The sequence below is a fragment of the Dermacentor albipictus genome, chromosome 1 (assembly GCF_038994185.2).
Source record: "Dermacentor albipictus isolate Rhodes 1998 colony chromosome 1, USDA_Dalb.pri_finalv2, whole genome shotgun sequence".
In the NCBI taxonomy this organism is placed as follows: Eukaryota; Metazoa; Arthropoda; class Arachnida; order Ixodida; family Ixodidae; genus Dermacentor; species Dermacentor albipictus.
In genome coordinates, this window is record NC_091821.1 from 485,427,255 (window position 1) to 485,444,247 (window position 16,993).

Here is a 16,993-nt window from a genome sequence, read left to right on the forward strand (position 1 = left end):
TCAACGACAACCTGTGGACACAGCAGCACTATAAGACCAAGAACATCACTATGGAAGCCATTTTTTCGATTACCAACTTTCATGACCAGCGGCACGTCACCCGACATTGTCACGGAGGTGCTGCCGTGTCCTCTGAAGCTGGTAGGCGATGGGCATGCTTTTATAGCATGCAGCTGATCCCTTTTGTGCATGCGTCCTGACGTTATCGGGCCCCAGATGGTGAGCCGAATAGACTATCCACGTGTCTAGCGAACTGGCCGAATTATCTAAGCACAAGTAATTCCACCTATGTTGTCCTTGGTGTCAGTGTTTGTTGGCTTCTTGTGGTATGAAGTATATACTGTGTATTACTATCATATAATGTTACAGTGTAGGGTAGGTATCAGAAAATAAAAGTTACTGGATGCTTTAAAACACCATGCCCTCCTAACAGATAAAGTGAACATTTCAAATTTTCTCGTAAAATGTGACTTATGTGCTTTTAGCAATCACTACGAGAGCAAGCAGTTTAAATTAAGTCCTTTATTCTGATACTGCAACTAAGTTATCGATAACAGCTCTTAGAATAGTGTCAAAACGGCTTGGTACACTGAAATGTAATCCTGTCTCAGCTCTTCAGAGGATAACTTTTTATTACCTAATATTCTTAAACAGCATCTTATCGCAAGTTCCCACTCTTTATTATCTTAATATTTTGTGCAAGTCAAACATTATTCATAACTGGCCGAACAATTGACTCTAAGGCTTTGAGGCATGCACGACGAAGCTAGCGAATGGCAGTGGATTGTTCTCTTGGTATGCGTCACGCCAAGCAGGCACATGCTTCCTTGCGTCTGCTATAAAGGACGCTTTCTCCTCTTCGGGTAGAATGGGTAACACCGGATTCGCCATCAGGAACATTTCTGTGAGAAAAGAAAGAGGGTAACTACGAGGTGAACAGCATTTCAGACCACTTGCCTAAATATATACGTAATAAATGTTCTAAAAGGCAAAGGAACCCATACTTCAACGAGTTGTTATCACTGGCTTAGTGGACGCTGGGAAAAAAAGTTGAGTGAATGAAAAAAAAAACGGTAAACATGTGGGCGGCGGGCAACAGCGAATTTTCCTGAGTGAGGAGGGCAAGCTTTCGCATTGAATATGTTGTTTCCGCGAGCGCAAGACAAGGTGCCCCTAAATTTCATGGACAAAGTTTACCACAGAAGCGATCTTTCTCGATGTGTAGCACAGATTCCCCTTTCACAGAAATTTACAGTGAATGATTTTACATGCGTATGATCCCATACAGAAGCAGTGTATTCAAGGTGTAGTAGTATTAAGCTTTTATAAATTATTTGTTTAACTAAAGAAGAAACAGTGGAAATTTGCGGCGTAAGCATCCTGGCATATGGATAGCATTGCCAACAATGTTTTTTGTGTCCACTGTCAAGTTTGAATTGCATGATATAAGAACAGCTGAGTCCTTATCAGAGGTGACGGATTCTAATGGAGCACTGTGAAAAAGATAAACAGGAGTAATATTAGTGTTTCGGACAATACGCATAATCTTGAATATTTTGGCATCTAGTTGCATCTAGTTACATCTAGTTCCTCAGTTCTGCATAACTGTCGAGTTTACCAGGGAAAGACAGTGGCGGAAAACGTCAATCGTCCCACAAGAGAACCAGGGAAAACGAGGCGGAAGCGGGCGGCCAGCGGGAACACGCAATAATAATAAAAAGAAGTGTTCGATCAAGCGACGGGGGTATTGCTTTCTTCACTGTCGCCACGCAAAAAATCCCAGCATGAAGTTCCAAGTGTTCAAATTGCTCCAAACACTATCTGTCTGACATGGGAGCCGCCGTTGAGAGCAGCCATACGTATTGATAGCCAAACAACGTTTGCCGTTGGGTTGGTCGTTGGGTTAATCGGTTGGTCTCCCTTTATTCGTTCATATTGCTTTGTGCCATAAACATTCAGTTCAGAGTCTGCGCTATCCGTGTATGCTTCTCTGGCACATGAATATTTCCTCTTGTGAAGAAATATTGTTTTAACATGTCTATGATTGTCATGTCGCATGAATACACGAGAAGGTGTGAGATCTTATCACGGACTATCCTCGGCATTTCGGAGAACATTTCCGGTTGCACACATTTTTTTTGAAAATCATGTTTGCAGGTTTTCAAGCACAAGACTTGTCTGAAAATTATCCGACTTTATCCATTCATGAAAAAGCCGAGCGCATCGTGCGACGTGGGAAGAGGATCCGCGATATGTTTATTTTGCAGATGGCGCGACCCTCGCTTGGGTGTTCTGTTGTAAAGGATGAGTTGTGCTGAATACTATGGCCCTGCCTTGGCGCGACATGAATTAAGCGAAAATGACTGAGCGAATTTAACAAAGATAATGCTGAGAAGAGGCATATTTGCGGCTCTTTATGCAAGAGCACCGCGACAGGGAACGGCGAAACAGCCCGAAGCAATCTCCAAGAAGACGCCAGCAATCAACAGCGCGAGCTGGGCCGAGCTGTATGTTGGCGATGAGGCTGTGCCGCGAGATGCAACTTCTTCACTGTCTTCCCCCGGACAAAAAGAGCCATCCTGCCGCCTTAAGCATCGGGAGGCAGAGGGTTGTGGTAGGGCTTTAGACGCGAAACGTGGCCAATGTCACGTCCACGCCGGCGCAAGTCGTCAGGTGGTGACAGTGGCGCAATGAGAAAATTCACCAGGGATGTTCGCTCGAACACTCGGTAGGGTCCTTCGAATTTTGGGACTAGTTTCAAGGAAAGCCCGGGATCGTAAGTGGTGTCTGGACGCGAGTCGGTGCGGTTTTCTTTCTGGCGCTGCTGTTGAACTGCCGTAAAGGAGCGCGCTAGCTGGCGGCATTCCTCGGCTTGTCGGGCGGCGTCGGATGCAGGTATAGACTCGGAGTCGTCAGGACGGTATGGAAGGAGGGTGTCAATGGCATGCGTAGGGTCGCGGCCATACAGGAGGAAGAAGGGTGAAACTCCCGTAGTGGCCTGGATCGCGGTGCTGTACGCGAACGTGATGAATGGAAGGACGCGGTCCCAGTTAGCGGGATCAGATGCTGCGTACATCGAAAGCATATCTGCAAGTGTGCGGTGAAATCGCTCTGTAAGCCCGTTAGTCTGAGGGGTATGCCGTGCTCGTCCGGTGAATAATGCGGCATTTCGAAAGCAATCCTTCGACGACTTCGGAGAGGAAGGCGCGACCTCGATCGCTGAGGAGTTCTCGAGGTGCGCCGTGTCGAAGGACGAAGCGATGTAGGACGAGAGAGGCTACATCCCGCGCGGCAGCACTTGGTAAAGGAGCAGTTTCAGCGTAGCGAGTGAAATGGTCCACAACAACTACGATCCACCTATCACCGTCTGGTGTCATAGGAAGTGGGCCGTATAGGTCAATGCCGACGCGATCGAACGATGTAGTAGGGCACGGGAGTGGCTGCAAGGCATCAGATGGGCGTAAAGGCGGCAATTTGCGGCGTTGACATTCAAGACAGCACCGAACAAACTTTTGTACAAAATTGTACATGCCACGCCGGTTGTAGCGGTGGCGAATTCGTTCGTACGTCTTGAAAAACTCTGTCGTGGCCACGCTGCGGATCGTTGTGGAAAGAGGCAGAGATTTACGACTTTAAGCTGCGAGGAATCACCAGAAGCCACCGACGGCCTTCAGGAGCGTAATTGCGTCGGTGTAGCGGCTGGTCACGAATTACGCATTGAACTGCTTGGCGTCGGAGGGTTCGGGATACAGTAATGGTCAATGATACAAAAAGATAGTCGAAAGGAAGCGATTCGCGAGTCACGACGTTGTGCGGTGGCAATAGAGTCCAGTCAAGAGACGACACGGAGTGTTTCGGAAGTTGTTCTGGAGGCTGGCTCTGGAGGTAAAAGTGAACAAGACAGGGCATCTGCGTCTGAGTGTGCGCGCCAACTGCGCTATACGACGCGAATATCGTACTCCTGGGTGCGTAGTGCCCAACGGGCCAGGTGGCCAGTGCCATCTTTCAAATTGGCGAGCCAACAAAGCGCGTGGTGATCTGTGCCCAAGTCGAATGGGCGCCCTTACATTTATGGTGGGAACTTGCTGAGTGCCCATACTAATGCCAAGCACTCTTTTTCGGTGACGATGTAATTGGCCTAAGGCTTTGTCTACGTGCGACTCATATTGACGACTACATATTCGGGTTAGCCGGGCTTTCGTTGAGCGAGGAAGGCGCCGAGACCGACCCCGCTGGCGTCTGTACGTACCTCAGTTGCAGATGACGGGTCGAAATGGCGAAGAATAGGTGGTAAAGCGAGAAGACGACGCAAAGTAGCAAAGGCGGAGTCACATGCAGGGGACCAGGAGGAGAGGATGGTGTCACCGTGTTGAAGCTAAGTCAATTGGACATACCACCACCTCAGGCTTCCTGATCCGCCACTGCTTCCCTTTTGCTGGGCCACCTCCTCTACGGTCTACCTCCAGCCTACTCCTCTGGTTGAACCCACTGGGCCCTCCCGACCGGGCTGCTCCGATGCTGCTAGGACGACCCTCTGCCTTTCTCCCTCCTACCCTCTATCTCTTTCAATCCCCTCGCGCCCAACCTGCTGGCGCTGAGCCATGCTCCCACACGGGTCGCAGAAGATAGTGCTAGCCTTTCCTCCTTCCCCAAAAGAACCACTTCTCTCTCAATTGCGCCATGATTGATGCGAAATTCCGAAAAAAAGCGCCGTAATTATGAGCATAGGTCCACAAAGCTTCGAAGTTCTTTGATGGACTTAGGCTTCGGAAACTCAGCGACTGCAAGAAGTTTTGCAGGATCGGGTAGAACACCGTGCTTGGCGCAACGTGGCCGAAGATGGTGAGCTCTCGTGCGGCGAAGCGGCACTTTTTGAGGTTGAGGCCAGCGTTCGTTAGACAGGTCAAAACATATCTGAGGCGGAGCAGGTGAGCGGTAAATCAGGCGAGAAAACCACGCCATCATCGATGTAACCCCGACATATAGACCATTTGAGGCCACGCAGCGTGTTGTCCATGAGTCGTTCAAACATCGCAGGGGCGTTACAAAGTCCTAAAGACATCTTGTTAAATTCATATAAGCCGTTAGGCGTAATGAATCCGGTTTTCTGGCGATCGGCCGCAGCCATCGGGATCTGCTAGTACTCTGAACGCAAGTCGAGGGATAAGAGGAATTCTGCTCCCGCAAGACTGTGCACGGCGTCGTCGATGTGCGGCAAAGGATAGACGTCTTTGCGCGTTACCCTTTTCAACCGACGGTAGTCGACGCAAAAGCGAATAGACCCGTGCTTCTTGCGAACGAGGACGACAGGAGATGCCCAGGGACTGTGCCAAAGTTGAATAACGTCACGGCGCAGCATATATTGGACTTGTTGGGTAATGGCATGACGCTCTTCGGCAGAGACGCGCTACGGTCGTTGACGTAACGGCTTATGCAAGCTGGTGCTGCACTTCCGACGTGCAGCCCAGTTGAGGTTGTGAAACGTCGAACGAACTTCTAAAGTGGTGCAAGAGAGGAAGAATGTCGGCGCGTTCGGCAGGTGTGAGGGTATCAGCGATGGTACTCGAGAATGCATCCCTGGACGTCTCTTCAAGCGCAGAAATCGAAGATGGCTGGCCAGAGTCGACATCAAAAGAGTATTCGGGGACGTCAACCAAAGACGAAGAGTCGAGCAGTTCCACGAATCCAAGGTATTCACCAACGAGCACCGCCATAGGCGCACAGAGGGAATTGCAGAAGATTATACTGCTACTGCTGCCGACGATGTCAAGCGTTGCGAAGGGTAGAGGGAGAGATTTACGGCTCATGAAGACGTCGGACGGTGTGAAGAGGACCGTTGCATCAGTGATGACATCGCAAGAGACGGGTACGAGGGCGAAGCAGCCAGGCGGAATATCTGTGTCCTCGCCCGCTGTAAGTTTAGAAGGGTGACAACGATCTTCGAGCAATGGTGCGTCACACAGAGAGGAAAATTCAACTTCGGAACGCGCGCAGTGGCTCACGGCTTTATGACGCGATAAAAAGTCCCATCCGAGGATGACGTCATGCGAGCAGGCGGGAAGAACAATGCACTCGACAATAAACAATGCCGTGAATAAGCACGCGTACAGTACAGGCTGCGTACGGAGTGACGTGCTGCACGCTCGCCGTACGAAGCGACAGTTCACAAAGCGGCGAAATCACCTTGTGCATTGAACGGCAGAATTTGGCGGCTATCACAGAAACAGCTGCGCCGGTACCCCACCAGAGCGAATGCAGGAACACCGTCGACAGAAATTTCGGCTACGTTAGCAGAACAGGCGCGAGGACTTAGACGGTTTGAATGGAGCGCAGTTCTTGCCTCTTGAACTGCGACGTTCAGTTTTCCTGGTCAGATGGGGCGAGTCGCCGACTTATTCGGGAAAGCGAGCGTCGGCGAGGGGATGCCGAGCGACGCGACGGACATTCTGGGAGATCAGCACGAGCATACAGTTGGGGGGAAGCAGCGTCGTATTGGCGAAAGAGCTGGCTGCCGTACTGGAAGGGCCGAGAGGCGTCGCCGAACGCTTGAGCACGACGTCGGCAATATCGGGCAAGGCGTCTCGGAGTGCTGCAAGAATAACAGCTGGGACGATGGTCAGGCGTCCTCCAAGGATTAGCTCTTGGTGCGGTCTGAGATGCAGCATGGGCTTCCGGTGGCACCGGTTGGGACTGCGTCGAGAATGACACCAACGGAGGCCTGCGCACTGCCTGCGCATACGTAATAGGCGCAGCCACAGGCAGGACTGGCTGCGCGTAGGTGAGAGGCGTGGCGAAGGGCTGTACTGACAGCGCAGAATTGAGATTCGCGGCTGCAGGCGGCTGATGGTGTGCGGAAGGGACAACTTGAGCGACTACTTCGGGAATAAGGGTGCGGAGTGTGTTTGGAAGACGGGAGGTGGGCTCCTGAGTCAAGGGGACTATGAAAACTTGGCGGGCAACTTCCTCATGCACCGTGTCTTTGGCACGCTGAATCAGGATGGGTCGTACATGCTGTGAAGGCTCGCCGACGAGTCATCGCTTCCCGCAACACGCCGAGTCGGAGCGCATTGCTTCCTTAGCTCATCATAACTTGGCATAGGCAGACGACTTCGCAAGCGGTATGCGAATTCCTGGCTAGGAGCATCTGGAATGCGCAGTTATCGATGCCTTTCAGAATATGGTGAATTCGCTCACCTTAGGGCATGGCGGCGTTGACCCGTTTACAAAGGTCCACGACTTCTTCAATGTAGCTCGTGAAAGTTTCTGCAGTCTGCTGTGCTCGGGCGCGCAAGCGTTGTTCAGCGCACAGCTTGCGAACAGCGGATCGGCCGACCACTTCCGTAAAAGTTGTCTCAAAGACTGACAATTTGGGTACGTCACTTTCGTGGTTGTGAAACCAGAGTTGGGCAACATCAGCCAGATAAAAGATGACGTGGGTTAACTTCCCTTGGTCATTCCACTTGTGTGCGCTCACCCATTCGCATGACGCGAACCAGTCTTCCACATCTTCGCCGTCTGCACCGCTGCAGATCTTGCGGTCCAGTTGTGGAATGCCGGTGCAGGTAATGGACTGTGGCGCTGACGCCGTTTGAGACGAGATGTCGATCATGGCGGGTGGTAGCATTCTTGATCGCAGCTCCAGATTTTCAATCGAGGGGGTCTGAATCCCGGCACCTCGACCAATTGAGAAGAGGTTTATTTGCGGCTTCTTATGCAAAAGTACCGCGACAGGGAACGGCGAGACAGCCCGAAGCATTGTTCAAAAAGGCGCCAGCAATCAACAGCCCGAACCGAGTCGAGCCGAGCGTTGGCGATGCGGCTCGGCCAGGAGACTCGTCTTTTTGTGTGTAATCATGGTCATATCCGATTAAAAGCAATGCCGAAGGTTGCAACAGCGTTTAGAGATGACGCTACGGTGAACAAGCAGACAAAAATGTGATACAAGAGTCTGAAGAACAACAACCTGTGGAGAGCGAACAACGATTTATGGGGATATGAACAAGCCATAAATAGATTTTTTTTTTGAATTCCGAACCTTCGCATTTGTACGCCGTTAGTTAACTATGATATAAATTGCTTCCGTAGTCAATAGCAGGAAAAATTCTCTGAATGCGATTTTGTCACGATGTAGTAACGCAGAGGCTGCCTGCAAAATTTCTGCCCGAAAGACTTCGAATACCCGAAAACTGCGCGAGGATAGATAACGCCCTCATGCATTGGGATCATATGATTCAGTCTTTTTTACAACACACACTATTTTGCTACTCTGTGAAAACTCGTTACTCTCCGTACGTGTATGCGCCATGCGAGTTTTCACTGTTGCCGACAATATTAGAAAGGCAAATGAAGGAGACGCAATTTCAAAAGCGACAGAACATCTTCTGGAACGCCGCGACTTCCCGAAAAGGGGTGCCAGGATTATTTCTAGAAAGAATAGGGGACTCGATTTGTGGAAGCAGGAGGGATCTACTATGAATATGATTAAGGTTACGAAAATACCAAGCGTAATTTGAATTTTCCGGAACAGATGGGCTTTATATGCCTTGCTTTCTACAGTGACATGCCGTAAGGACGAAATAGCGTGTTGCAAGTCGACAATTTCTTGAAATTGCGTGCATAACGGAGAAGTACGTCACCAAGATATGAAAACCCACGCTAGAGTGCAAACCGATCGTGCTCCTATTCTGAAAATTAGGGCGCCTTACAATCAATTAAGCCCTTTCATTACTGACACTTGAGAAAAACAGCGAAAAAAATTTAGACAAGCACGATAGAAAAATGAGACACCAGAAAATTGGCGTTGTGATGTCTCTTCTTTCTGTAGTGTTTGCGTCTCAATTTTTTTCGCTGGTTCTCTTAACCGCCAGCATAAACCAACTGGGCCAGTAGGCAGCACTTGTACAGTGCCTTTCATTACAGAAAACTCACTTGGCGAGATGTAAAGTGTCCGAATTTCACAGCAAATTAGGTCTTTTGAGAACCGAAGGCTAATCATTGCACTGACTGTCAGTTGCTTTGAGAGTGCTTCTTTTGCAATAGTTCCGCTCTTTAATTCGCAGGAATACCAACGTGCCCATATATCTTCTGGAAGACAATATTGTAGCAGTTTCTTCTCAAGTTGTTTAACACCAGTGATTTCCGATAGCGAGAAGATGCATGAACGCTCGGTTACCGTGCCTAAGGTGCGCATCATAGAAACCTAGTTGGGGAAAATTAACATGGAGCCCCTCCACTGCAGCTTCCTTCGTAATCAGAGTAGTTTGGACACGTGGAACCCCATATTTAAATATTTATTCTATGCTTTCTGTGACTCTTCTTCGGCTTTACCGCTGTTGTTGCTGCTGCTACTGCCTAGTAGAATAGCTCGCATAAAGGACCGCCCTAATGTCTTTACTACTCATACTTGTGATCGTTTCTTCGCATTGGTGCCGTTGTGGCCATTCCTTCGTGGTCATTTTGTCATGGTAATTACATTTTCATATCCTAGTCATCGTGCCATTCCAGTTGTCGTCACTGCATTCTGTAATCATCATCATCAGTTCGTCATAACCTTCAGCATCATAATCATTATCATTTAGTCACCCCAGTTTAATCACCGTACAGTCGTGATGCCGTAATTGGCACGCCGTCGTCGAAATAGTGTCGTCATCTTAAGTCATCGTGCCTTAGTACGGATGTTGGCGCCGTCGCGCCGCATTTCCTCTTTTGTAGTCACTGGGTTCTCTTGTCACCACGCCACCATCTTCAAGCCGTCGTCGTCCCACTGTTAAATTATGGGGTTTCACGGGGCAAATCCACTTTCTGGTTATGAGGCACGCCGTAGTTTGGACCGGATATTTGGACTACCTGATGCACCTAAATCTAAGTACACGGTTGTTTTCGCACTTCGCCCCATCGAAGTATGGCCGGGATTCGATGCCGTGATCTCGTGCTTAATAGCCGAACATCATAGCCACTAAGCAACCACGGCGGGTATCGTCGTCCTGCTGTAGATGTCATTCTATCGTCATCAGCACGTCGTCGACTTATGCTATCTGTTATAACGAACCAGAAGCAACAAACTCAATATGACTTGTAGCGGGGCTCCAAACTACTTCTCACCTATTAATGTTCGTTATACGTACCACTATGTACCAGCGTGTTAGGCTTTAACATTAATTATAGTGCGGCCGCGATCGGTAGCCTGCAGGCCATGTGAAAGAATGCGTCATATGTGCGGGATGCGCCGCAAAATTTTGAGCGTTGAATATCCGAAAGCTTAGCCCTGCCCATTCACCTCTGAAATAACATTTCAAAATACACTGGCTCTCTCAAAATTGGAGTGCGCTTCAGCCATATGGGATAAGTCTCAGTTCGCTCATTCTACTTTTGCAGTAATCATGCAACGCGCTTCCAGTTTGTGATAATATTCTCGCCGTGCTAGTATGACGTCTCGAAAACAAATACTTAAGCTACGTTAAATTTCCCTTTGCGATTTCCCTTTGTGGATTTCTTATTCTCCAGTTCCAACCCCTTTTAAAAGAACTCCATCATTGTATGTCTTCTCTCTAAAAGTTGGATATGAATGTACTGCACAAGATTTTACCGCTACTCCTTCATCCCTAGCGAGGGGTAATTGGAATCGCCTTTCCGCATCAGTCGTACTCATCACTGAGAAAAGTTACTTCAAATTGCTGTACAGAATTATTATGTTCGTGCGGTTTTATTTCTAGCCAATTGTTTTTTCAGCTAGATCTGCGGGCCTTTACATTATGAGAAATAATTAAATAAACGAATAAATAAACGCTTTATGCGAAAAAGAGCTAAGCGCTTTTTCTTTGTTTAATTACATTGGTCGCTAACTGGTTCTTGCAGATTACTTCTCACATTATCTGGAAGTCATGCTGATTCCTCCAGTTAAGTGCCATGACGAACGTAATATGAAATGTAACAGACAGAAAGAACGAGAGACAAATTGGCAAATGAAAGACGGGTAGGTTAATCAGGTAATATCTCCGGTGGGTTACCGTGTACCAAGGAAAGGGGATATCTTTTTTTTCTCTTAAAGGAGCACTGACAAAATTTCGATCTCTAGTTAACGTGTGTGATCAATTTATGTTGGCACACGCACATCGTCTTCACAAGTACCTGCGCGCAGCCAACCACAAAACGCAGCACTTCGTGACATAAACATCCAGGAAGGATTGTAAACAACCGCTAAAACGCTACGTCACGAGTTTGCGCTGTCATCCCAGCGGGCCCGGCAAGCAAGTTTTTCGCTGCTCCAATAGACCCGGGGTTTTCTTTTTTCGCTGCTGAGGGCAGTCCAACAGTCAGCTAAAATTTCTGGCAGGAAATCACACATACATTAAAGTGACCTCGAAATTATGCATGTTATAAAGCGTTGCGCTAAATACTAAGTAGTTGGCGTCATTTTGACTCGCAAACGCTGAGCGCAGCCGCCATTGAAATCGTCTCTGCGAAGCGGGTCCGCTGGCTAACGTGTTTTCTCATCGCCACGAACGGCGCCGGCAAAACTAATTGTATTCTCACTTATGCGTCACATAAGTGTGCATACGTTGATTGTGGTGAGAAATATAGGTGCTTTATTACGAGCGGCGGAGCGATCGCAATGGCCGTCGGCCTCGGATCCGACGGCCTGCCAGCTAGGCCTATACACGTTGCCCGCGATCGCCAGCTCACCTGGCTTGTACGTTCACTACCGTCGGCGTCGATAAGCGGCAGGAGTGGTCCAAGTTCGTGCCCGCAGCTGGCTGCTTAGAATGGACTCCGCTGAAGCGCAGCCAGATTTGCTGGTTTCATTTCGAGCGTGCCTGGTATAAACAAAACCCGCCGAGCTTAGAGCAGTCCGATCACCTTCCACCAAGACTACGTACCACCAAGCCTGTTGCTGTGCCGAAGCTTACCCGCCTTGTGTCCTGCTCCGGAATATGTTCCATTCCCAATGCGCCCTCGACGAACGGTTCGTATTACTTGTAGCGGTACGCACGCATCATGAGTTTATAGAGTAGGTCGTGGTACGCATATTGATAGCTGTCACTGGCCGAAATTTCCGAGTCGCTGCTTTGTAGTGGATCCACTCAGGAGTGGTTCGCCACGTCTAAATACGGCGGCCACTCCCGCCTGCAGGAAACAGTCGCAACTGGAGTGCGAAAGCGAGATTGACGATGATGGCGAGGGCATTGCAAAGAACGTGCAGACGTAGCAGACGAAGCAACACCAAGATCGGGCGGCGGCGAGCGCACTGGCGTGTTCACGTCACATTTTTGTGCGATCAGGTGCCCAGTTGCTTTTACATTCCTTTTTTTTTGGCCCATCTCGTTGCTGTCTGAAACCGAAACTTATGTTGGTCACAACAAACAAGACTCCAAATAATTACCTCTCGCGCTCTGGAGCAAATGATGTTTCGTGCCGTGAATATTGGGCCATTAGCTACTTATTGCAGCAGAAAAAAAGATCCAAAGTTTTTGTGTCAGTACTCTTTTAATGTCAAATAGAATATCGGCTATACTCCTTTTCTCTCTGATCCACATCGCTCTCTTCCTGTTTCGTAACGTTACGCCACACATTTTTTGCTCCATCGGTCGTTCCGCGGTGCTTGTTTTAATCTCGAGGTTTTTTTTGTTAACTTCCGAATTTCTGCCCCATATCTAGGTACCAGAAGAATGCAATGATTGTACACTTTTCTTTTTAAAGACAGTGCTGAGCTCCAAGTCTGAATTTTGTAATGCGTCCAGTATTTACTCTAAGAAATGTTCATTGTGTAAATTTCCTTCCTGTGATCAGGGTCCGTTGTGAGTAATTACCTAGATAAACCTACTGCTGTACAGACTCTAGAGGCCGACCGGCGATCCTCAAGTCTAGTGCCATTGCCCGGTTATTGAACATTATCTTTGTCTTCAGTACGGTAATCTTTAACCCCACTCTTACACATCATTGGTTAAGGTCCTGAAGAATTTGTTGTAAATCGTCTGCAGTGTTGTTGAATAGGAGACTCATCTGCAAACCGAATGTTCAGCAGATATTCGCCGCTCATCCTCACTCCTAGGCCTTCCCAGTATAATATCCTGAAAACTTATTCTAAGCATGCAGTCAATGCTACTGGAGATAGACTGTCTTTTCGCCTGACCGCTTTCGTAATAGGAAACTTTGAACTTTTTTTTGCAGGCCATCAATGTAGCTGTGTTATCTTTGTTGAGATTTCCCAAGGTATTCATGTATTTCTCCTGGACTCCTTGATAATGCATTTCATCTGTTATTGCTGTTATTTCTACTCAATAAAATACCTTTTCATAACCTATGAGGGCCATATAGAGAGGTTGATCCTACTCCGCAGATTTTTTATTGCCTGATTGCTCAATTAACATATTGTTATGAAAGATGTTTATGACAGGGTGAAACGTGAAACGAGGCCCAGGAGGAAGCCACAGGCGAGGCCCAGCCGGCGCAGAGTAACTGCCGAGGCAACGCGCGTACATGCTACTTTATCTTTTATCTGCCTGAGTCAGGAAGTGCTGCTATATTTTCTTTGCGGGCTGATGAAGCTCGCTGAGCTAGTTAAAGGTACCTATGATGGTACTGTTTAAGAGATCTGGCCACGTGAAAAGCTTGAGTCGCAGATGAATGCCGATTACTTGCAGTCACTTTGGCGACGACATAGTTCACATCACTTAAGCAAGTAATAATAATAATATTTGGGGTTTAACGTGCCAAAACCACTTTCTGATTATGAGGCACGCCGTAGTGGAGGACTCCGGAAATTTTGACCACCTGGGGTTCTTGAACGTGCACCTAAATCTAAGCACACGGGTGTTTTCGCATTTCGCCCCCATCGAAATGCGGCCGCCGTGGCCGGGATTCGATCCGGCGACCTCGTGCTCAGCAGCCCAACACCATAGCCACTGAGCAACCACGGCGGGTATCACTTAAGCAAGTGAGTATAACGAACGATCCAGCGTAAGTTGCCAGAAATTTGCAGCACAATCTCTTTTTGCGAGCAGGTGTCCACAACCAAACATAGTCACCGGGAGTAAAGCTCACGGGGATATGCCGCGCATCGTAGCGAATCTTGCTGGTGCATTGTGAGGACAACGTCCTAACATGCGCCAGTCGACGTGCTTCTTCAGCAAGACACATGGTTTGGGCGATTGAAGGATCGCCTTGACACGATAAAGGTAAAATAGTGTCCAAAAACGTCTGGGCAGCGCGTGCATACAGCAAAAAGAGCAGTACATATCCAGTAACTTCATGCTTGAGGTATTGTGCGCGTACGTTACAAAAGGTAAGACGGCGTCCCAATTTTTATGGTCAGCAGCGACATAGATTGATAGCATGTTGGTAAGGGTTCGATTCGTCCGTTTTGTGAAGCCATTCGTTTGCGGGTGGTAAGGAGTGGAATGACGATAGATAGAACGACAAAACTGTAAAAGTTGTTCAACGACGTCGGCGGCGAATTGCTGTCCTTGGTGACTGATGACAACCCGTGAAGCGCCGTGACGTAGTATGACGTGATGCAACAAAAAGGAAGAAACATCTGCTGCAGCGGCATATGGAAGTGCAGCCGTTTCCATGTAGCGTGTGAGATAATCAACGAATACGGCGGTAGCCAGCTGACGTCATTGGAAACTGGCAGAGCTAGTCGATGCCAACTTTTTGAAAGGGTAATATCGGTGGCCTAACTGGTTGCAAATAGCCGCCTGGAGCCGTCGTCGTTTGCTCGTGGCGCTGGCAAACAGTGTAGCTGGCGACATACTGCTTCAATGTTTTCGACAGCTTGGGCCAGAAAAATCGCTGGCAAAGTCAGCGTAGTACGCGTGCGAAGCAAAGGTACCCGGACGTGATATCATGCATAGAACTAAGGATAGCAGGGCGCAGGTTTTCGGGCACAACTAGAAGCAACGGAGGACCATCCGCCGAGTAATTTTTTACAGCGAAGCTGTATACGCCTACCGTCCAAGGAAATTTCCGGGTCGTTGTGGTAAGAAACCTCCCATGCGTGGGCCGATCCCGAAGATGGTGCAATGCCAGGCCGACCCGAGATGGAGGTGAAGCAGGCGTTAAGCACTCCCCATGAATGGCGACATCCCAAAGATAGTGGAATGCCGGGCCGAGCTGGCACAGTCGAAGCAGGCCTTAAGCACTCCCCATGCGCGGGCGCATTCCTACGATAATGCATTGCCAGGCCGACCACCGGCGGAGGTGAAGCACGCGTTAAGGACTCTCCATACGAGGGCGCATCCCGATGCTAGTGCAATACGGACCCGACACGCGGCAAAGATGAAGGAAGCGTTAAGCACTTCCCATACGTTTGCCAATACCAAAGATAGTGCAATGGCGGGCCTACCAGCGGTGGAAATAGAGCAAGCGTTAAGCTCTCCCCATACGTCGTCTGAATGAATCCGAGCGTGTTTACAGGAGGTATTCAGAGACCTGAATTGAGAAGAATGGGGGATAAGAGTTAATGGAGAATACCTTAGTAACTTGCGATTCGCTGATTATATTACCTTGATTAGTAACTCATGGGACCAGTTGCCATGCATGCTCACTAACCTGGAAAGGCAAAGAAGGGTGGGTCTAAAGATTGATCTGCAGAAAAGTAAAGTAATGTTTAATATTCTCGGAAGGGAGAATCAGTTTACGACAGGTAGCGTGGCATGGAAGTGGTGACGGAATACACCTACTTAGGGCAGGTAGTGACAAATACTGAGACTGAAATAAACAGAAGAATAAAAATGGGCTGGGGTGCGTTTGGCAAGCATTCACAGATCATGAACAGCGGGTTACCATTATCCCTCAAGAGAAAAGTGCATAACAGCTGTGCCTCACCTTTACTCACCTGCGGGGCAGAAACCTGGTGGCTTGCGAAAAGGCTTTTACTTAATTTAGGACGACGCAACGAGCAATGGAAAGAATAATGTTGGGTGTAACGTTAAGGGGGGGGGGGATAAGAAGAGAGGAGATTGGGTGGGGGAATAAACGCGAGTTAATGACATCTTAGTTGAAATCAACAACAAGAAATGGGCATGGGCAGGGCATGGAATGAGGACGGAAGATAACCGATGGTCATTGATGGTTACGGACTGGATTCCAATAGAAGGGATGCGTAGCAGGAGCTGGCAAAAAGTTATGAGGACGAATGATATTAAGAAATTGGCAGGGAAAACATGGTCACAATTATCACATGACCGTGATAGTTGGAGAAGTATGGGAGAGGTCTTTGCCATGCAGTGGGCGTAGCCAGGCTGATGATCATGGTGAAGACATCGTAATCTGCCAATATCGTTACCGTACATCAACAGAAGATAATTACGTCGCGGAGTGCAGGCAGTCGACGGAGTCACCTATTCGTGGTAGGGGGTGCACCTCTTTCTTTGTGACGGTGTTTGGGCGGCCATTGTCCACACAGAACCTCCATGTGTTGTCTTTTTTGCTGACTAGTATCACAGGAGCTGCCCAGGGGCTACACGATTCCTGGATGGCTCCTTTCTGTAAAATTTCTTCGACTTGATCGGTGATGACTTTTCTCTCTGAAGGTGAAACGCGATAAAGCTTCTGACTAACTGGCGTCGCTTGCCCTGTATGGATGCGGCGTTGCATACGAGACGCTGGTGGTGTATAGGACTCTCGTTTACCTCCAGCAACCTCAAACACTTTGGCATAGCGAGCAAGCACTCTTTCAATAGACACTGCTAAATCATGTGCTTAAAGTCAGCACAACTATCATGGCTGCTATCGGGGTCGGATTTCTTTCCGGCAGTTGACATTTCGACCGTTCCTACCCTGACAATAGCTTGTTCGTCAAAATTTGCCAGTTTAAGTCCTAGAGGCAACGTTATCGATTGGGCTGAAGTGTTCACTGTCCAATAAAGAGTCCAACCATTAGTGGTGACCAGGGACTATTACATGTTTCTTGAGCGAGTTGTTATAATCGGGCTCGGCTAAACGGCAACGAGAACCCGTTTGAGGGATAGAATCGGTGACAGGTACAAGTATT

At 48.5% G+C, this 16,993-nt stretch overlaps 1 protein-coding gene across 3 annotated transcripts in view; it reads right to left on the minus strand.

The window, feature by feature from the left end:
• Nucleotides 1–507: 507 nt before the first annotated feature.
• Nucleotides 508–16,993, minus strand: part of LOC135912575 (juvenile hormone acid O-methyltransferase-like) — a 100,168-nt gene continuing 83,682 nt past the window's right edge. For all 3 annotated transcript variants that reach the window (XM_065445079.1, XM_065445073.1, XM_065445086.1), the window contains exon 5: nucleotides 508–902. In XM_065445079.1, the coding sequence (XP_065301151.1) occupies nucleotides 739–902 (164 nt within the window). In that variant the 3' untranslated portion in view covers nucleotides 508–738. The remainder of the gene's footprint in view (nucleotides 903–16,993) is intronic.